The sequence below is a fragment of the Chinchilla lanigera genome, unplaced genomic scaffold, assembly GCF_000276665.1.
Source record: "Chinchilla lanigera isolate Chin_1 unplaced genomic scaffold, ChiLan1.0 scaffold00008, whole genome shotgun sequence".
NCBI classification, from domain to species: Eukaryota; Metazoa; Chordata; class Mammalia; order Rodentia; family Chinchillidae; genus Chinchilla; species Chinchilla lanigera.
Window position 1 is genome coordinate 5,741,815 of NW_004955409.1, and position 21,871 is coordinate 5,763,685.

Here is a 21,871-nt window from a genome sequence, read left to right on the forward strand (position 1 = left end):
GGGGGTGCACCTCAGCGGCACAGCGCCTTCCTGGCAAGCACGAGGTCATGAATTCGATTCCCTGTACCAGAAAAACAAAACAAAACAAAACAAAACAAAACAGTTAATATGTTATCATTCTTTGCATTAGAAAAGTTTCTCCTTGCGAGGACTCTTAGTAGAGGTCGATCAGGGGAGTGCAGGGGATTGTCAGCTTGGCCCACCGCAGTGCTGGTGTGCAGGTGGGAAGGAGTCACTAGGTGAGCCCCATTCTGCCCCATTCTGCAGAACACAGGGAGTGTCCCCTCCAGGAAGATGTGCATCCTGGTGGCTCTTCTGATTGTTTATCAGCCGTTCCTGGCTGTAGGACACCACCTATAGAACTCCCATGTGTCCCTGCGTCTTGGAACATTAGGTGGTATATTTTAAAAGAGCCTCTGATGTATCACACTTACTTTTGCTGTGGAGTAATCAGATACCCTAGTCCTCCTGGAACATACAGCAGGAATCTGCCTAGGATGTTCTCTCTCTCCCTTTGTTGACTGTCTTTTTATTTTACACTAATGTAAAAATGCAGGGAAGGAAATTTGATATTTGTTTTTGAAAAAGTTGTTGAAAACAAAAATCAGCCAGGGAGAGAAAGCACAACAATGGAGTAGTTTCAGGGTGCTGGGAGTCTGTGTGGAAGTAAGGGTGTCTATGAGAACACGTCGGCAGCACCTGGCTGTGCTTTGCAGGACCGCTGCGCTCAGTAGGGCCTCGGGGAGATGAGCGGCTGGGACAGTGAGGTGGTCTGTCCATGCACCTTCCCCAAGGTGAGGCGGTGTTGAACAGCATGAGTGAAGCTGCACAGAGAGCAGAGCACGGCTAGACGCTGGCGGCATGAGCAGTGCTGACTGGCTCCTAGATCCTAGAGGCAGCCGTCCTCCATTTCCAGCTGGGGGCAAGGTGCCCAGCAAACGCTAGAACTTGGGGTGGGCTTCTGCTGCCAGTGGCTTGGTTGTAACTGAAGGGCAGCAATCATTTTCTGAAAGGAAACTATTTCCAGGTCTGCATTTAAAATTTTGTACATAATTTTAGCCATCGAAAATAATGTTTTTTTTTTACTTCATCATTTTAGCTCTAACATCCCTTTTGATCAGCGTATTATAGATTGAGCTTGCATTTTATTTTAAATTCTGTTGTATTAAGCTTCTGACTTTTAGATTTTTCTGTTAGGGCAATACCATACTTATGCAGTTCCCTATCATCTCCCCTATTTTTAACCTTGAATTACCTTGATGGCAAAGAAGTAATAATCACAAAGAACAAAATGTCAGCTGTTGATAAGTATGGATATTACATGGCTTATCTGAAGCGAACCATCCATTTTTCTGCCCTATCATTTTATTTATGTATCTACACACCTTAGAGGTTTTTCTTAGTATGGGAAGTTTCTTTTGACCTGATACAAGCCAGTAATACATTCTTTGACAGTAAGAAGCCCTGCTTTTTTGTTCTCCTGACCCCAAGGTGCATAAGTGTACTCTTACTTGCTTCATGTGCATCTCTGCTGTACAACATCTGCAAGGAAAGGGGCCACTGCCAAGCTCTTCTGCTAATAAATGTCTCCAGCGGTTAGCTGCCTTTGATGGAGCAGTTACAAAGGCTGAGAAAATACTGTTTAATGGGTTGTATTACCCACAATACACCATTTCTGCAGCGTTTATAATTTAGGAAAAATGTTTCAGATCTCCTTAAATATAACAATATGAGAAGTAAGTGAGTATAATTGCTCTTTTCCAACTCCTCCTTCTAGTTCCAGTCAACTCCCCAAAGGAAATGTTTCTGAGCCCAGGCTAGTAAGGCACACATCATTCCTGCAGTGAAGTAGATCTTTTCATCCTGCCTTCCCTAATTCCTTGGTGATACGCATCTTTACGAAGGTTTAGTACAGATCACTGCCTTAGAGTCGAACCACATAATGGTTCAGCTGGTGCTGATGGGGTCACACAGGCATCTTCAGACTTGCTCCTCTGTGCGCGTGAGCTGTGTGCTGGCCTCTGGCTCGGGCGCCCAGGAGTCTTGGCATTTTGAACTGCGGCGCAGGCACGCCTGTTCTCAGTCATCCCTGCTGCAGACCACATACACAAATAGAGATTTGCCCCACAGATTTCTGGGATGGAGTATTTTTCAGCTATCACTGTGCTTGTTAACTGTGTAGAAGGGCGGCTTGGGTAGATCTGTTCCAAAGCACTAAACTACTTCAAAGGAGATGAGTAGATTTTAAAACACAACAATAAAGATAATTGTAAGAGTAAAAATAATGTATGAGGAAAATTCATTGATGGAGGCACTTTTTTTGTTTTTGTAAATTTCTTACCATTTTGTCTTGAGATCATGTTTCATTTTTGTTGTTTTTGTGTTTTGATTTTGTCTTCATTGTTTTGTCAGTTTTTAAATTTTTAAAATAAAACAAAAAAAAGAAATGGTAAAACTTTAATTTTTGTCCTTTCATAATAATTTGGCTTTCTTATGATAGAATTCTGATTTTGATGTATTCTCTTATGGTTATGTGATAGCCTTACTTAGTAGATTTTATTGAACCATTTATAAGTGCTTCAATTTGGTGTATTTTAAGATATGTTCTTATAGCACTATTTCCCAACGTATACCCTATAAATGTTAGTAGGCTATGTTAAGCAAAGCAGAAAGGTTTCTCTTACTATAGGACAAGTAATTTGTATAACTACTAGCAAAGCATACTAGTATGTAAAAGCATATAGTTTATGCTGCACTGTTGAAGTGTCAGTCCTGTTTTTGTTTTCTTGGATTCACGTGAGATCTGTAGATCAGTTGAAGAAATCCTGAGACCATGTAAAAAGAAGAAAGTCAGGCATGACTGATTTTAATCACTTGTAGGAAACTAACTTTGTCTTCTGAATAATTTCTCATTAGAAAAGAAAGTCTCTCTTTTGGCTTTTTTTGTAGGATTAGGAAGAAACTTAGAAACCTACAGCTGTTTTTGTGGGATTTTCTCGCTAGTCTCCCCTGAGATAGGGGTCTGTGCTGCACTGCAGTGCTGAGCATTTATTTTTTTTTTGGTTTTTCTCCGGTACCAGGAACTGAACTCACGACCTTGCGCTTGCCAGGCAGGCGCTTTGCCGCTGAGCTAAATCCCCAGCCCGAGCTGAGCATTTGAACCAGGAGGGGGTTTGGGGTCTGCATCCGGGGAGAGGGCTGGAGGCTGCCGTGAGGTCTGCGTTCAGATTCCTGAGCCAGGGGACAGTTGAGGAGCGATAGGAGGAAGAGAACCTTGTCCTGAAAGTCAGACAGACTGCTTGAGAGATAACAGTGTGTCTTCCTTTGAAGTTCTGAAGATTTCTTGCTTGGGTGAATACTGCTTGTTGCTTACAAACCTATAGTAGGGTACTTAGGTTTAGAAAAACTCCAAGTTTTTAGGTAAAATTAGAATAAGGGAAAACCTTAAAGCCCTTGAAAGTTCCTTACAGCCCCCTTTGAGACCCTAATAAAGCATTGCCATTTACAAAGGTATGCTTTAATTAAGCTTTCTACTCTTCAGGGTGCCATTCTTCAGGATAATAAGAAGACTTGGGAGGTTGCACTACACCTGTCCTTAAAGTTTTAAAAAATCTGTAGATATCCTAGTTTAATTTTATGGTGTTTAGTAAGGAAATGTGATTGGTGTATTTAAAATTTTTTTTTTCATTGTATCAGTTGTGGACTGAGTATTGTTTGGATCTACTTTTACCACTGTAATGCATTTCTCTGGGGTTTAGTCCATTTTGTAACTTTCAGAACACATTTAAGAACTGGCTGCCCTGCCGCATAAGATCATGGTTTTGACTTAATATGACATTTATTATCTTAAACCATTTAATTAGTGTCTAGAAGGGGAACAGTTGGCAGCCAGTTGACTTTTTAAAAATGCAATAATAAGGGGTAGATGAGTGGACAAAAGGAGAAGAGTAGTCAGGATGTTACAAGTAAGAGGTGGTGCAGATCAAGGTTGCAACAGAACACTCTTACTCGTGCATTCAGATAAAAATTGACCCCCTCACCTGGAAAGGGCTTATGTGACCTTTTGACAAGACCTTTCTTTTTAGCTCCCCCCTTTTCCTTTTTGTTATTTCATAGAACTACATTTGTCTGACTATCTGGTTTGTGCACAGTTAACCCGTAGTGACGTGGCAGCTGTAGTATTTGAAGTCTCATAGCTTGATGTGTAATAGCAGAAGACCTCTAGCCTGATGTCCATAGTCGCAGCCTACCTTGGTGAACTGTTTGGATAGACCCAGTCCTGTGTCCCAGTTGCCTGAGTATAGCTTCTGCCTCTTACTCATGTGTAATTGTTAATAGCTCCCCCTTTTACCCTCTGAAGTGTTCCGGTTTAGATGATGGATTTTTACGGCCACATTGTATTTTGATAAATGATAATGATTTACTTCAAACACCAGTACCTAGAGTTAGTAACACTGCTAACTGTGTAAGGAACAGTTGTCTGGTTTACTTCCTTCTTCCTGAAGCTTCTCTGAGGTTCTTCTTTGTGCTGTGAACTTCACTGATTTTTACCTTTATTGATTTATTATTTCTGTAACATGTTTGATTCCATTCTTGAGACTTTGAGTCCAAATGGTGATACTGAACGAGTGGCTTTGGCACTCAGGTTGAAAAACAGAATTGGTGGAGATTTTTTTTTGGTCCAAAAGATATTAGGTTTTGGGGCAGTTATTCTTGTTTGTAGGGGACAAAGTAGTAAAATGAGGATAAAAGGAAAGAAGAGCAATTGGGAAGACTAAGCAGTGAGCAACCATTTATTCTAAAAATAGTTTTGATCATATGCACGGGTTTGCTGTGGGTCATGGTGAGTGGGTGGTGGTTTGTGCTAGTTACTGAAGCCTTATTGCAAAAAAATTCACTGAAGAATTTAGTAATTGAAGAACAATAAAATATGTTAAGCCCTAGGCAGATTTATCCCAACTCAAATTTTATATATGCTAGTAAACATATTTATTACTTTATGTGGATTGTATTGTACTGAGAATATAAAATAATAATGTTCATGTAATTATTTTTTATCATTAATGCTAATGTTTCTAACCAAATAATCGTTTCATTGGCTGTGAGGATTTCCCGCCTGCATGGTGAAATGAGTAATAGTTCTGTAATGCTTCCTTTCACAGGTCATGTCATGTTTGCAGAAATAAAAATGGAGAATGGAAAGTCCAAAGGCTGTGGAACAGTCAGGTTTGACTCCCCAGAGTCAGCTGAAAAGGCCTGCCGAATAATGAACGGCATCAAAATCAGTGGCAGAGAAATTGATGTCCGCCTAGATCGTAATGCATAATTTCAACTGCAGTTGGAACATTCCTTCATTTGTTTTTGCTAAATCTTCTAGAAAAAGTCTTTTTTGTTGGTTTGTTTTAATAATACTGTATGCTTACAGAAGCTGTAAAAATGAACTTTTAAAATTCCCATCAGCTTTCAACAGTATAACGGTAAAAATATACTGTGAGTTTTTTGTTCATCTTATGTTGGGTTTCTAAAAACAGCAAGTGTCGTCATTCAGTTTAAATGAATGGTTATACTGTTTTTAAAGAAATAAGCCATTTTCTTGTTTTCACTATTATATAATAGGGTTTGTTTGTTTTGGTTGCCCCAGCTTTTATCAACTTATTATAAGGTAAAAGATAGATGATTTTTTCAAAATTTTTGTTTTATAATATGTAGTTGTCCATGAAAAGAAGGGCTCAGATTAATTAGAATATGATTTCGGTTGGTTTTAAAGTACTTTCCTTTGGCATAAAGAATTACTATAAGTGTTAGATTATAAAGTTCAGGATGTTTTTTATTTGATTTAAATGAAGAAAGGGATTTTTCCATGTTCTCCCATTCACATTTTTCACATAGCACTGTTAATAAAATCAGCCTCCACAACCCTTTATTTTATTATTGCCAATAATTCCAAGTTCATATAGAACTGATAGTGTAGCGAGCCCCACGTACAGTAACAGGCAGCCTGCTCCCAACTTTCTGTCCAGTTTCCAGCCATTAAAGTGAACTGCTAGGAAGAGAAAAAGAATTGAAAAGTTGAGGGCGACAGTGATGTAAGTGAGTCCTCTGCTGTTCACTCCTACAGGAGCTGATGTGTTTATGAATGCAGTTTGAATGAGCCAGGGAACGCCTAAGCATAGCATATCAAACACGTTGGATCCTACGATGTTAGACATAGCCATGTCGCCTTTCCCTGCAGACAAGAAGCATGTTGTGAAAATGTGCATACCAGTACTGTATTTCATTAATAATCCTCATAAGAAAACACTGGATACTTTTTTGTTTTTGGTTAGTTTTAGAAAATTGTTATTAGATCACGTCTTGTTGAATTTGTATTTTAAACTTTTTCTTTGGTTTAGTATTTAAAGTCTTAACATTTATTTAATAATAATTATTTATTAAACAATTTCCCAACAAGGTATGTAGCTTACTCATTGCTGTTCATTCTAATTTAACATAGTTAGTTACTATTTAATGCACATTCCATTATCATTTGGGGGGTTAGACTGAGTGAAATTAATACGGTATTACATAGTAAGCCCTTGCCCTTGGGTCACTTTTTTTTTTTCCGTAAAAGTATGTTAAATGAGGAAATAAATATTTTTAAAGTTACTTTGACTCGGTGTATTTTAGCCACACTCACAGAACGGGCACTGCAGCTTCAGTGTGAGGCCCTGCGTCTCACCTTTTCTGGCCACCAGCACGCTTGCGACGGTGTCTGGAATGCTGGTTCCTGCTGCTAACAGAGTGAGGCCCATCACTGTGTCCGGGATCTGCAGCGTTTCGCCTGCCGGAAACACAGACCCTGCACGTTACACATCTCCCGTTCTCTGCAGATGCGTCGGACAGTCCTCCTTGTTCAGAAACAACCACAGCGTATTTAGAGTGTTTTTCTTTTTATGATTAGTGCCCATTAGTTTTTACAAAATATTAGATTTCATTGCATACATTTTTGAACATATCCATTACACCGCCCTGTTTAGATTTCTGAACCAGTAATGTGTTCTGAACCAATTTCTAATTAGCAAGATGTTTGGAATCAAGTTGGTAATGTGGATAACCTGAGCAGTACAGATTTTTAAAGTGCTTAGCAGCCATACTTCTACCAGTGAGGACTTGCCTTATTTATACCCTTACAGAAATTACACATGTCTGTAGTTGTCTCACTGGGGCTGTTGCTTCGTATTTGCTAAGGAGACTCAGCAGGTTTTTGTTTTCTTTAACATTTTTTAAAGTATTAGAGTTAAGCATAGTACAGCTGTTTTAAAGCTGTGTATGTGTTGAGATGTTTACATTTTTAAACTCCTGCTTTAGTGACATAACCTTAGCTTAGTGTGTTCTTGGTAAAATCTATGTATTGCTGATAAAAATGAACCTTTTTGCTTTCTACTTGAGTTTTTCTAACATATGGTCCCAGTTTCTTAATACTTCTGTTAAATTTGATGTCAGTTCAACAGTTTTCTTGGAAACAGAAAGGGAAATTTAAGGAAGTTGGGAAAGGGCACATGTAACTGCTCTTTTAATATAATTGAAAATGTAGCTAGAGTCTTTTTTTGCCTTTATTTCTTTTAAAATGCTAATGACAAGTTAGAAAGTAGCTTACTTATTGCATGCTGATAGGTTGGAATTGGAATAATGTTTGATACTTGCTAGAGTTCATCTGTACGTAGATAGCATGGTTCTTGATCATCTTAAGGCACTATTCTGTGATCTTTTACTTGATTTTGCACTCTTTCTCTTAATATCAAATGTATTCTGAGAAAATGTGGACAGACTGAATATGCAGACTAATTGGACATTTTCATCTGCCTTATTAAAAAGAGAAAATTCTATTCTAATACACATACTAACTTAGGAAAGCCAGGGTAAGCAAATTTTGGGAGGAAGTGCCAGATAGTAATTATTTAAACTTCGTAGGCTCTGTGCAGTTATTCAGCCCCACCAGTGCAGTGTGAGAAGTGGTCACAGATGACACATAAATGAATGGACTGCGTTCAGGACAACTTCATTAAAAGCAGGCTGAGGGATGTGGCACATGTGTAACAGCTGTATCAGACATGGACCTCTGGCGTGTGCCAATGCAGCGTAACCTTTCTGAGAGAAATCCCTCCACCCTTTTTGTCCATGTTGTGAGTTTTTCATTTGGGAATCAGAGTATATTATGAGCAGGCAATAGTAGGTAAGTCTTAATCATGAAGACAGTGGAAACCTAAAAGGAAACTCTTTTACAACCTTCTCAGTCATTTTATAGTGTATTTATGTTGCTGTATTGTAAAGCAAAATAAAATGTAATGTGGTTGAACAGTGAGCACCCATTGTTTTCCCAAAAGACTGGTCCTTATTCTGTATTTCACTGTGGAATAGAATTCATTACAAAGGGTTCATGTATTGTGAACTCCAAGTAATGTAAGTTAATTATTAGCATAGTATATGGATTTGAATTTGATTTTATGTATGATTCTTTGAATTATACCTCATACTGTGTAATAAATAGGGAGAATGTAGTTGATATATAAGATATAACTTTCAAAATCTGATTGATTGTGTTGTGTTTGCATTTTATCGTTTTGTAAATAGCACTTTTTGTCCACTGAAAGAGAAGTACACCCTAGACCACTTTAACTGAGCGTAATGCAGTTGTTCCTATATGAAATTATTTTCTTGTTGCCCTTTTCTATTTAAAATACATACCAGTTATAGTGACCATCCAAACCAGGACATATGTAAATGCAGATATCCATAGTGCAGACATGAAAAAGGTTATTATGTAGTATTTTTTCCAAAACATTCTTCGACAATCTGGTGTTGTTAGAAAAAGTAATGTAATGATAGGAAGGGATAATACCCAAAAAATTCTTCTAAAGTCTGCTTCAGGCACATGGAAAACACTTGGTGGGTCTGTTGTGGAAAAATTAAACAGTTTTGAGTTTTCTCAAATGACCAGTTAAGTCAGAAATGCCCATTTAGAAAGCTATATTGAAACAAATTAGCTGTATCAGTTTTTAAAAGGCTATTTAAGACATTTGAATACCTCATTACTGATATTGCTGGCAAAAAGGAACTAATTGAAACTTTAGAGCAGACAATCCAAGATGTCATGCTCAGCATTTCTTGATTTATGGCGTTAAGTCCATCAAAATGTCTTGGGCCATTTTCTGAATATGCTAGAGACAGTGTCTATGAAGTAGGAGTTGGTAGCTTGTGTTTCTCTGTACAGACCGTCTACTGCTGTCCAGCGGCCTGTCGTCACAACACTGATGGTACCTCTGACCTGCCCTGCGGTAATGCACACTAAGGGAACGTAACGTTACTGTACCACACTTTCATTAAGTTGCGTATTCTATGCTAACTCTTATTGTGCGTTTTGGGTCTATATCATTACTTTATTTACTAAATTCAGGTTTCTCAACAATTCCTAAAAAGAACCTTAAGAAAATAGGAGCTAGCATATAATCTACAATGTAATGTACGATTTGTGTGTGTCCTTTTATTGTTTGTTTTAAGTTAGGCAAGGATAGGGATAATAACACTACGTTAGAGAAAATGGGTATTCATTTTGGAATTGCTTAAAATTTGAATGGCATTTTTAAAATAATGTGTTTTTATTGCAGCAAGTCACATTATAAGTAATGCTGGTAAATAACTCAAGGGTACCGTGCCTCAGCCAGTGTGCCATTAGTCAATATGAGATATAATCTGAATGTAATAAAAGGATTTGGATGGGCTTTTTTGAGTTTCTTGTTATAAAACTTAGAGACACATACCTCTTATACTTTAAAGACTAGAAACTAAGTTTCGTAAGAGGAAAAGTCATGTTTTAGTTTTTAAAGTGGTAAATTAGAACAAGTTTCCTTTTTATGGCTTAATTGAATAGAACCCAAACAGCTAGTTTTTTAAAAAAGTGACTCATGTATCCTTCTAGCCATACTGAATTTGACTTCCACTGAACACATCTACCTGTTTTGCTCCTGTGTCACATGATGTTTAAACCTCAGCTGTTTTCCCATTTCCTCCAACCCAGCCCCTTCTCTTGAACAGCTGGTTTTATAAAGCGTGCGCCTGTTCTCTCAGTCACGACTAACACTCTGGAGTTTTCTTTCCCTTTTCTGGCCCCTGCAAATCACCAAGGCTTGGCGACACTTCCTCGGCATTGTCTCAGTCTGTCCTCGCCCCTCTGCATTGCCTTCCCTTATAAACATGTGGGCTGCGGCCATACCCTCTTACAGACCCGCTGTCTCTGGCTCTGTCTTTAGGTTCTGTGAGCACTGTTGTGGGGTGATACTCCTAACGTACAGCTCCGATAATGTTCCTGCTAGCACAGCTTCCAAGATTCATGTGCTGGGACTTAGGGTCCCTGTTGCATACCTGTCAGCCTTCCTCTGCTGCCTGACCAAGCGACCGATGCGAGTATGCCAACATGCCTTTGGTTACTGTTCCCTTGGCCTCAGAACATAGACTGTTCTGTACTTGCATCTGTGTCATTTAGGTAATGAAGATTTCAGTTCCACTTACTGGTTATACCATCCTACACAGCTACGTTAAATGCTCCTTTTTCCATTAATCTGTCATCGCCAGATTTTACACAATGTTCCAGTTAGGAACTACAGTTCATTGTATTATTTAAGTGATACGGGCAACTCCTCAAAGGCCTAACATCATCATCTCTAAACCTCTGCGGCATTACATGGTAAGTAAGTGCACAACAGTTGCTAACTCGAAATGAGACTCTTGGTACTTTCCTGATGGATAGATGTACTAGTGGGCAGGCTGTAGTTATTACCTTCAGACGCTTGACTGAGACCATGTAAACTTAGGGAGAGCTGGGAGTAGCCAGAGTCCTCGTGAAATATCCCACTGTCGGTTCTTGACTGCCGGCGAATGAACGGCTGACCCTCATCTTCCCATTCCATCGGTACCTGCTCGCTTCTCTCCTCCATAGCTTGGACAAGACAGGTGCAGCAGGGACTGCACTTCCTTACAACGCATTGCTGAATTTTAACGTCAAAACACAGCACCAGAACGTAGAGTCCATATATCAAAAGTAGTAAACTCCCTTCATACCTATAAATTAAAGAGAAATCTTGGTTTTGAGCTTGAAGCAGCAGCAATTTTAGAATTAATAACTTTTGAACGGTGTTTTTTTCCTTTTTTTGTAGTGCCTTGTGCATGCTAGCCAAGCACTGAATTGTTGAGGCACATCCCCAACCCTTAGCTAGTATCCTGATAATTTTCTAGCAAAAGTAGCATTAAAACAAACATTTGTAGATACTTTTCTTTTATAGATTAGTCCATACTTGGTTATAGCATCATTGTAAATTCTTTCATAAAAGCCTGACACTTTCTATATTAAGAACAGAGTTATCAATCCATTATCTACATATATAGATTCTTTCCAAATGTTAGGCATAAAAAATGCCTTGAAAGTAATAATTGGAGATTTTCAAAATAAAACTAAGGAGTTGTAATGAGCATTTTTTACTTCGGTTCTTTAGTTCATTCCCCCATATATGTAATAATTGTAAGAGAATATACATTCATTTATTTCAGCTGTGCCTGTTGGAGCTTTTGGTCTAAGAACTTTGTGAAAATAATCAGAATATGTTAAACAGATTTTTTGATGATTGTATTATAACTGAATTGGGCTTATATTCACAGGAAAACAAAGGTATTCTCAGTAATTGTATCATAAGGCCCTGAGAATTGTTCCTGCACATTCTTGTTTCCTGGTTACCTGTAACTAGCTAAGGGTACCACATTTGAACTTAACATGTGCTTTTCGTTTCTGAGTCAGTGAGTGCCTCTGCTGCAGCTGAGCAAACAGTTCCCGAGTTTCCGAATGTTGCGGGGGAGGTTGCCATTAGTTTGGCTACTTCACAGTCACTGTCCCTTGCAGACTGCTAATTCCACAAACATCCTTTCTGGGCTGACATGGTTTGTTTGGGGAAGACAGCCCAGATATCAGGATAACTAATTTAGCAGTTATCTTCCCTGCTAGATGTTAAGTTTCTTGGTAGCAGATATCATCCAGTGTCACAAAATTTAGTGCTCCATTGCGCGTGATTCACCACCTTTTCTGTTTCTCGCCTGTCCCCTGGAGTTAGTATATAAGGCACAGCATATGTGGCCATGTGTTTTATTATCTTTATTTTAGTTGCCCAGCATAATGTTAGACACCTAATAGATGCTCGGTGTTTATTTGAAAAAGTTTATATCTGTTCAGAGTCACTGTCATTTTCATTTTCTAACATCAGCTAGGCAAAGAGAGATTACAGGAGAGCAAACAGTTTTTAATATTGACACCTAAATGGTTCTTAGAGGAAGAAGGCTGTGTAGTTCTTTCTGCTAGGTGAACATCTGAGAGAAATTGGAAGGAATGCTTTCACTTCCTTTACTATCTTTTTCCAATCTTTTTTGACCATGACCACTTCTCTCCAAGACAAGATAAGCAATAACCTAGCAGAAGAAAAAGCCAACAAAAAACGGGAAAATTTCTGAGCAGACAACTGGCGGGAGAGGGAAGATTGATGCTCTCTAGTGAATAGCGAGAGAAAATGGGAGACCTTGAGGTGACCAAAAAGAAATGCAAGGTCATGAGAGCTGGCCGCTGGCAGTTGTGGTGAGGAAGTCAGAATATTCCAGTGACCGTTGGCATATCATTGAGAAGCAGCTGGATGACATCCCTGCATGAAGACAAGTGAACCATCGGAATTCATACTCTATAATTAGGTTTTTCTTTTTTTTTTTGGTTCTGGGAATCGAACTCAGGCCCTCACACTTGCCAGCCCGGCACTGTGCCACTGAGCTCTACCCGCCCCGGCCCTCTAATTAGGTTTTATGTGAGAGTAACTGTGATTTTTGAGCTTACCAGTAAACTTGGTTGTCAAATATTACAGCAAAAACCGCTGCTGCACTCACGGTGTATGCTGTGCAGTCTCTGAATAGAGGCCAGCAGGACAGTGGTGAGGCCTGTGGATGAGAGCGGATGTTCCCATTGCAGTGGTGAGGGATCTGGCACGACGCGCAGTACACTGCTAAGGCTGTTTGCGTATCCGTGTTGTTACCTTTTGCATATTGCTTGGAGGAAAGGAAATTTGAAGGAGTAATTGCTTCTAAACATACCCTGACTTTCAATTGGAACAGGAGCTACTGTGGGTTAATTAAATTGAATAAATGTTGTTTTTCCACCTATTAAATGTCATTGAGCATACTACTAGTGGCTTGTTCATCCTGGACAATAAACAACTATTTTTATAACTTGACAAGATGATACATTTGATTGAATAAAGTTTTCTTACATACCATGTTAGAGAGCAAGCCACAGGCTGCGCAGATGCCAAGGAGATTGTAAATTGCAGATCCGAGAATGGTGCTAATGCCGATGTCTCCTTTTGTGATAAATACACCTATTGGCAAGATAGTGGCTGCTAAGTTAGTGTTAACTTGAAGAACATAAAATTACATTGAATAAGAAAGCATAAAGAGCAATATTTACCTAGAAAAGCAGTAACTAATTCAGGAGCTGAGCTACCCGCTGCCATGAAAGTTGCACCTGCAACATCCTGAGATAATCCAAGGGCTGAGGATAAATGAAACGATTATTGTGCCTGAGAAAGTGACAAGTGAAAGAATATGTTTTCACAGCTGAATAGAATAGATATGCAAAGCTGTAGCTTCACATAAGACATGTTAATACATAAGACAGCTTCACAAAGACTAGGCTGGAAAATAAAATGGGCAGGTTGGAAAATGAGAAAACCCAGTGCCCGGCTTCATATGGACCCGTCACTGAGTGCTGCTACAGGAACGGGGAGAAAGCCATGGGGCTCCTGTGCGGTCCCGAGCGCCAAGCCTGGGCCTCATTTCCAACCCAGCAAACGCTCCCAGCTGTAGACAGGCGTGAGGCACAACACCGTGACTTCAAAAACAGGTGTCCCAACTGGAAAGAAGAAAAGATTGGGTATTACTAGTTGAGATCTATAAATGAATTGAGCTTGTTCACAAATCTGCAATATCAACCTTGTCTAATTACAAAGTACTTAACAAAGCCTAATAAATACGACTTAAATTTTAAATATTCTGTAACTATCCATTTAAAACATTGACCTATTAAAACTCTAAGAAATGTCAGTGAATATACATAGATATAATATCAACCATCCTCATATATGATCAGTGGAATTTACATTTTATGAATTTACATTTTATTCATAAAATACATTTTATGAATAAAGTTATTCATAAAATTTACATTTTATGAATAACAGGCCTAGGGCATGGGGATGTAGCTCAGTGGTAGAGTTGTGGAGAATGTGTGAGAGGACCTGGGTTCTGTCCTCGGTGCTGGAAAACCAGAAATACATAGCCCCAAACAAAAGCAAACAGGTGTTAGAAGTAACTCAATGTCGTGTAGATAGTACAGCTCTTAAAAGTGGGCAGTGGTAGTGGGCATAAACCTGAGTGTGTTGATTCTAAGTCCAGTGCTCTATTTCAAGACCGCAATCCAGTGGCATAAGCAGGCCAAGTATGACTTGGTGGGTAACTGAATTATTTCTCCCTTGCTTCACAGTGCCGGCACCACAGCTGCTTGTATCCCATTCTTTCCTTGGGAAGAAACCTAGTTACTGGGAGTCCGGGATACTTTGGGAGTTTCCTAGCGTGAGTTTTCAGAGGATTTGTAAATTTAGTGCTGTTGCTTATTATCATGAATTGTCTTCCCAAATCCAGTCAGGCTTAGATGGTTTGTGGGAGAAATGTATTTTGAAGACAGTGCTTTATCTTGAAGTAATGGACCAAACTTGGTGCAGCTGAAGACTGCTTCATTAGAAGAATTCAGTTTCGAGAGAGGTGATCTATTTTGGGCTGTCACAAAGCAGAGAAATAGGTGGCCCTGTAGAACACTTTCAGTCTCAATAGGCAGTGAGAAGGCTTGTTTCTATTCACTGGGCTGTAATTAAATTATGAAAGGAGATATTCTGTATAGATGGATGAATAAAACTTCAAAGATATTTTAACAAGTTATATCTTAAGGTTCTAAGAACATTTTGTAAAATGGTTTATACTTTTGAACTTTAGAATAGATTGGCTTTGTCTTCTTCGACCTTTGGGTAGCATTTCTCTCTGCTATAGTTTATTAGTAAAGATAAAGTGTACTGAGTTTTTTTTTCCCCCATAGCAATTACTCTTTTTTTCCTTTATTACTCTAAAAGAGCAATCACATTTCCTTCAGGATGTAGCGGAAAGGTTCAAAGTGAGTTTGCTTTACAGGTTTAGGAGACAGCACATTGTTTATGTGACTACAACTGCATGACTAGGTAATCAGCTGTAACTAAAAGTCATTAGACTTTTTCTCTTAAATGTGTTCGTCTTCTAATACCATACTGGAGAGCTTATGACAGCTTTTGAAAATCTTCTACATGATACAGTAGGAGGATTATTAAACTAAAACACAGACCTGAATTCTGCCCCTGACAGTAATTCGATATGAAACTTAAAGTGGGAGGTTATACTACATAATCTTTAGGTTATCTTCTAATTTTTTCAGTCTTAAAATGTAGACTACAAATTCTGTGCTTTAAGACTCTATGCCTCTTTTTATTGTTAATTAAATTCCATTAACAATAAAAAACAATCTACCTTACTGCAAATCAGAGCATGGACAGGGACAGTAGAGCAGAGAGGAGTCACACTTTCTCATGGTGATTTAACCACTGCTGTAATTTTGAATGTACTTCTCCTTTTCACACAGTGCACATTTAATACAGTTATAGCATAGGCCACATGCAATTTGGTGACCAACCCCTGGCACAATTTCGAAAAGTCAGCAGACTTTTTGCTTTGTGAGAATGCTAGAGTTATCAGAAACGGTCAAAAGCCACTCAGCTCTAGTAACCAGGGTGTGTGGTTGTGCTGAGTACTTTTTAGGTTTCAGAATGAAGTGTGACAACTAGCTTTTTTATATTTGACAAAACTGGTTCTGAAATAATTTTTTTTTATTTTAAAAAGGAGGAAACCATTAACAGACAACCATTTACAAAATAGCAAAAGAACAATACAAACAATACAGAATTACAAACAAAGTGGTGGGAAATTAACAATACTTGTTGTATTACATATTGATATCTTCAAAGTGGTTTCTCATGAAAACAAATAGAGACATGCAATATTGATCAATCAAGGACTCATTAGCTGTTTCTTTCAGCAAAGAAATAGAAGACAGTAGATCAACTATGTTAACTATCCTGTATATGCATACATACAAAATTTCTTCTTCTTTCCCTTCTCTTTTCCCACATCCCAACTGCCCTTTACCCTTGAGCGTTTTCCTTTCATTTCACAATGTCTATCATACATCCAAGTTTTTATTCACTCTTTCAGGTTTTACACTAGTGAAACAATGCAGTGCTTGCTCACACAGTTCTGATTTATTTCACTTATGAGTATGGGGCTCTCATTGTGACCATTTACCTATAAAAGCCTTGAGTTTATCTTTCTTTATAGCTGAGCAATATTCCATTATATAAAAGTACCACAGTTTTCTTATCCAATCTTCGGTGAATGGACATTTGGGTTGCTTCCACAATTTAGCAACTATAAATTGTGCTGCTGTGAACGTAGGTGCACATATATTGCTGTGATACGATGTTTTTAGATCTTTTGGGAAAATACCCAGAAGGGAATAGCTGGGTTGAATGAGACCTCCAGTCCTAGTTTGCTGAGGAATCTCCAAACTGATTTCCACAGTGGTTTCACCAGTTTGCATTCCCACCAGCAGTGGAGAAGAGTTCCTATTTCTCCACAGCCTCGCCAGCATTTGTTATTGCTTGATTTCTTAATGCTAGCCATTCTTACTGGGGTAAGGTGGAATCTCAGTGTTGTTTTAATTTGCATTTCTTGAATGACTAATGCTGTTGAACATTTTCTCATGTATTTATTTGCCATTTGTATTTCATTATCTGAGAAGTGTGTATTCATCTCAGCTGCCCATTTTTGGATTGTGCCTTTGAATTTAATTCTTTCTGTGATCTAGATAGAAGTCCTTTGTCTGAGGGACAATCAGCTAAAATTTTTTCCAAGTTTGTGGGTTTTCTTTTTACTTTGCTGGTGATTTCTTTAGATGTGCAGAAACTTTTCAGTAGGATGAGATCCCAGTTGTTGATTCTTTGAAGTGTTTCACGTGCAGTTTGGTTTTTGTTCATGAACTCTCTGCCTACCCCTGTGTCTTCAAGGTTTTTACCTACTTTCTCTTCCAATAGATTTAGTGTTTCTGTTTTGATATTGAGATCTGTGATCCATTTTGACTTGGTTTGGTACATGGTGATAGACTTGGGTCTATTTTCAGTCTTTGGCAGGTGGCAAGCCAATTTTTCCAGCACCATTTATGAAAGAGGCTATCGTTCTTCCAGTGAGTTTTTTTGGCCTCTTTATCAAAGATTAGGTGGCTGAGTGTGTTTTTGATTGTGGCTGTTCTGAAATAAATTTCAAATGTATTTCCACAACAATTTTGGGTAAAATCAGCATTATTGGAAGAGGAATTTTATATATATACATATATATATAATTAGTATAGTATTTTAATAATGAGTAAAAATAATCTGATTATGTTTACCACCTTACATTTTGCCTGAGCTATGAAGGAATGAATTCTAAAACACCTGTAAGAAGCTGATTCTACTGAGAAAAGGACTCCTGCCCTCAGTCTAATGTCTGTAACATTGTGGTGTATTTCCACCTATCTGTGGCCTTAGAGTACACAAGACATTTTACCTCCAATCCTGACAGTTACCTGACCCCAGCATGCCTGAAGTCAGAGGTGGGATGGGAAACTAGTTCTCTTTTGGTTACACAAGTGGGTAAAGTGATTAATATGTAGTAGCTGCATCACTATCACAGTCATTGCTTGTCCCTGCGATAGCAGCTCGGTAACATACAGACTACTTAGCACTCCTTTAGATCTGAATGCCTGGTGTGGATTTAAATGTGATCCAAGGGGACCACACTTTTGATCAGAGAAGAAAACAACAAAGAATCTGCAGTGCTCTCAGGAGCCTGAGTGCCCATGTCATGGGAGGAAGCTCGATTCTGAGCGTCTTTGTTCTCTGGGAAGCTTTTTGCCTCTGTAAATTTCATGAGGATTAAAAACCAAACAGTCCCCTGCAACTATAGGCTATCCAAATGCCATACGTAGAGTTATTCCATTCCCAGTTTTATCTATTTAGAGCCAATTCCACCTGGAATTAAAACTTGTATTTTTTTCTCTGTTTCTGAAATACGCAATAGCAGAGAAAGTGACAGTGATTTTCTAAATAAAATGTAAACATTTTATTAAAGTGTGTTTCCTCCAATTCTTATTAAGATCATTTTTGCTTGAGTCAAAAATACCAGCATGGTGCAGGAATTAGGATTTCTAACCTAATAGCCTATTAGTGTGGTATTTAAAAAGGAAACTTTTATAGCAAGCTTATTGTTGAATTTGGCTTGTGTCAAGTGATGAATCTTTAGAGGTTCTCAGATTTTTTTATGTGGATATCTTAGAAAAATTTAAAGAAAGCTGCTGCAAACAGCAGCTCAGCACCTCTGAGAAGCCCTTTACAAATCAAAAGGATACTGTTTCTTTTACACTGAACACAGAGATAAGAAGTAATAGTCTTATTTGGGTTTTAATGTAGTTATTAAACATTCGTTATACTTAAATATAATGTAAAGGTATCACTTTGGATATAAAGATTTCTAGAAGTGGAATAACATGGTATAGATGGTAATGTAAGATAAAAGAAACTTTAAAAAATGAGTATTTCAGAGTAAATAAATAAACAGTATTTCAGAGATTGTTAAGGTATAATGTACAGCTGCTGTATGGATTATTAGACAACACACAATAAAGGGTTTTATAAGCTTACTTCCTGCCTAGTGAAACACTACTTTCTTTTATTTACCTTAAACTAGGTTTTCAAGCTCTGGCAGACACACCATAGCTTTGGTATTTGCTCTGAACATATTTGTATTGACTTTGATCATTCACCTTCTCCGCTTTCATCTCCCCCGGGTGAAGGAGCCTAACCTTTGCAGTCCGAGCTTGAGTAATAAGAACATTCGGTGGCTGTTTCCTGTCGCTGGTTCCTTGTGTAAGTACTTCCCTTGCATTTCCTCATGCACTTGGCACAGAGCTCCTGAACAAAGAACTACATTTACCCTGTCTCCCTGCCGACAGAGCCGGGGTGGAGAGCAGGGGAGCCCTTGCGCAAGGTCACAGAGCTAGTAATGGCGGAGCAGGGACTGGGGCGCGGCCGCAGAGTGGCACTCCCAACTGTGTCGCTCTTGTCGTGTGTGGCTGGAGTGCATGATGGCTGTGTTCCTCCCTTCCGATCCTACAGGATTCTCAGTGCTGTCATAGACCAGTCAGCAGGCAGATGAACTCGAAGAGATAGGAAGAGCTAGCAAAGCCCCAAGCAGACAGTAGCTCTGTCTGCAAGAATGTGACTCACTTCACAGACCACGAGGATCTTAGGCGAAGGTTTTAAAGTCAGGCTTACACAAATGACCAGAGACCACGGAGGCTGATTTTGTTCCTTGCAATTTGGAATCCCCTGTCTCTGTCCCTCAGAGCCTCTGCCGAGTAAGGGCCTAGAGTATGCAGTCGATGAGAGTAAGGGCTGTCCCCTGAGATATATTCCTTACCCCACTGCCTCGAGGTCCTTGGCTTGAACTTGGTCTCAGATAATGACCCTCTCTGATCACATCTTTTAACTCCTTTCCCAGAATCTCCATCCTTTTTCCCACCGCAGAAGCCAGGTTTTTCTTCAAACATAAAATGCACTACACAAGTAGAGTGTGATACATTTTCCCCTGTGCAATGTGGATTAATTGCACTTTAGCCCTCTGTGTTCAAAAATTACCACTAGCTTATTTTTCCCCACTGAACGTAATGAGAGAAAAAAGAAAAGATAGGATGGGAGAAGGGGCGCATAACAACAGCATTTTCTTGTAATGGCTTCACAAATTAAGGTGATAGAAAAATGTCTCAGTCTGCCCAGTAGATCTATGTGCAACGCTTTTCCAGGGTGGAAGGGCAGAGAAAAGGCTGTGTGACATTTATGATCATGAGGAGAGCAAGAAGGAGAAAACAAAATCCTTGCTGGAAGTGTGTGGTGGCAGCATCTTTGAGGAGAAGTTGCCAGACCGCTGTACATAGGTACAGAAACGATGAAGCCCTGGGTTGACTGAGCTGGAGCCCCGCCAGGTAGTCAGCAAGAGCTCCCGCCCTCCACGGTTTCCGGCTGTGCCTCTGCTGAGCCTCTTCTTGCCTCTACCTCACTAGAGGTCCACCTAGGACACTGCACCCTCATGGTGATTTGAGGTGGCGTGGTGAGTGGTGGGGCCGGGGTGAGACAGTGGCCTACAATTCCTTCATCCTGTTCTCGGCTGGAGCTCAGAGCCCGCACCCTATAAACATAACTGCATCATAAGTGACGATTAGGTGCACAGCACTATTGTGTGATCTCATGTACATTTTAGACAAAATGTTTAGGCCAGAGAGCCTAATTATTATGGGGGAAGTGTTTATAGCATGAATTAAAAGCTCTGTATAAGGTTGCCAAAAGTCTAATGTGACTTGTAAATAATTTCATATATTCTCTTTATTTTGTCATATACTTCCCCATAGTCACAGTGGGGATTTGATACATGTTTTTGTCAAAACTTTCAGTGCCCTTGGGAGAAAAACCTATTGTAAACCTGCTCAAATAGAACAGATCTTCTGAAATCACCATGTTACAGCAGCTAATCTCAAACAAGGAAGTGTAAAATTATACAGCAGTTAGGATCATGCTTGAATTTTGACATTGGACGGATCAAGATTCTGATGTGTATGGGTTCTCATCTTGAGAAATTACCTACTCTCTCAACCATCATCTTCTCATAAGTAGGACTAATAAATTACATAGTCTGTACTCTGTAGGATTTTTGGGACAACTAAAATACCTACATATATAAGGGCATACCTCACGTAGTTCTTCTGTAATTGTATCATGATAAACAGTTGACAAGCTAACTTCAGTCCACTGTGGAATGTTTCACTAAACTGCTTTGAGGATTTTACTAATAATTATTAGTTGATAAAATGAGCAGAGTGATTACACCTCAATTCTCATTAAAGAGCTAGGGGGAAAGGAGCATGTTTGCCGACTCTTCTGAAGTCAGTTGCTGGGAACCATTTTTTAATTGCTGATGTCATAGTTTGGATGAGACCTTGCTAGAACTTGAGGAGAGAAATGACAGAACTAATGCATAAACATTTAGAGATGAATTGAGCTAGCACTGTTTCAGTCTCATTTTGTTGCCAGTATTTTCTGTTTTTAGGAGAAGGGTCACTTCCTAACAACTGAAGACTTGGCAGTGGCATGGTGTCCATCGGTCACACCTTTCTAATAGCTACTGCGTTCTGTTCAACGGCGGAGAGATTTGCTGCAGAAATACGTGTTTGCTGATAGTGTTTCAGGGCAATATCATTGGTATTGGTCAGCTTGAAAAATGGGTCAGCTTGAAAACTGGTATTCTATAACAAATGGAAGTCATTATGATAGACATATGAAATCACTGAGTGAACATCATCTTGAGGTCATAACCTAAATTTAATGCAACAGTTTCTTCTGTAGGCTAGAAAAGTCTCTCTCCCTTTCTTTCCTTCCTCCTTCCCTTCTTCCCTCCCTCCCTCCCCCTCCCTTCTTTCCTCCCTCCCTTCCTTCCTCCCTCCCTTCCTTCCTTCCTTTGTTCCTTCCTTCCTTCCTTCCTTCCTTCCTTCCTTCCTTCCTTCCTTCCTTCCTTCCTTCCTTCCTTCCTTCCT

At 39.2% G+C, this 21,871-nt stretch overlaps 2 protein-coding genes across 5 annotated transcripts in view; one reads left to right on the forward strand and one right to left on the reverse strand.

The window, feature by feature from the left end:
- The window catches only part of Myef2 (myelin expression factor 2), a 34,034-nt gene extending 28,320 nt beyond the window's left edge, over positions 1-5,714 (forward strand). For all 4 annotated transcript variants that reach the window (XM_005376712.2, XM_005376710.2, XM_005376713.2 and 1 more), the window contains one exon: positions 5,163-5,714. In XM_005376712.2, coding sequence (XP_005376769.1) covers positions 5,163-5,326 — 164 coding nt within the window. In that variant the 3' untranslated portion in view covers positions 5,327-5,714. The remainder of the gene's footprint in view (positions 1-5,162) is intronic.
- A 95-nt stretch (positions 5,715-5,809) lies between these two features.
- Positions 5,810-21,871, reverse strand: part of Slc24a5 (solute carrier family 24 (sodium/potassium/calcium exchanger), member 5) — a 20,499-nt gene continuing 4,437 nt past the window's right edge. The window contains exons 3-9 of the mRNA XM_005376708.2: positions 13,526-13,609; positions 13,333-13,436; positions 12,899-12,999; positions 10,814-11,094; positions 8,725-8,931; positions 6,719-6,820; positions 5,810-6,226 (exon numbers count right to left, since the gene is read on the reverse strand). Of these exons, the coding sequence (XP_005376765.1) occupies positions 5,904-6,226; positions 6,719-6,820; positions 8,725-8,931; positions 10,814-11,094; positions 12,899-12,999; positions 13,333-13,436; positions 13,526-13,609 (1,202 nt within the window). The 3' untranslated portion in view covers positions 5,810-5,903. The remainder of the gene's footprint in view (positions 6,227-6,718; positions 6,821-8,724; positions 8,932-10,813; positions 11,095-12,898; positions 13,000-13,332; positions 13,437-13,525; positions 13,610-21,871) is intronic.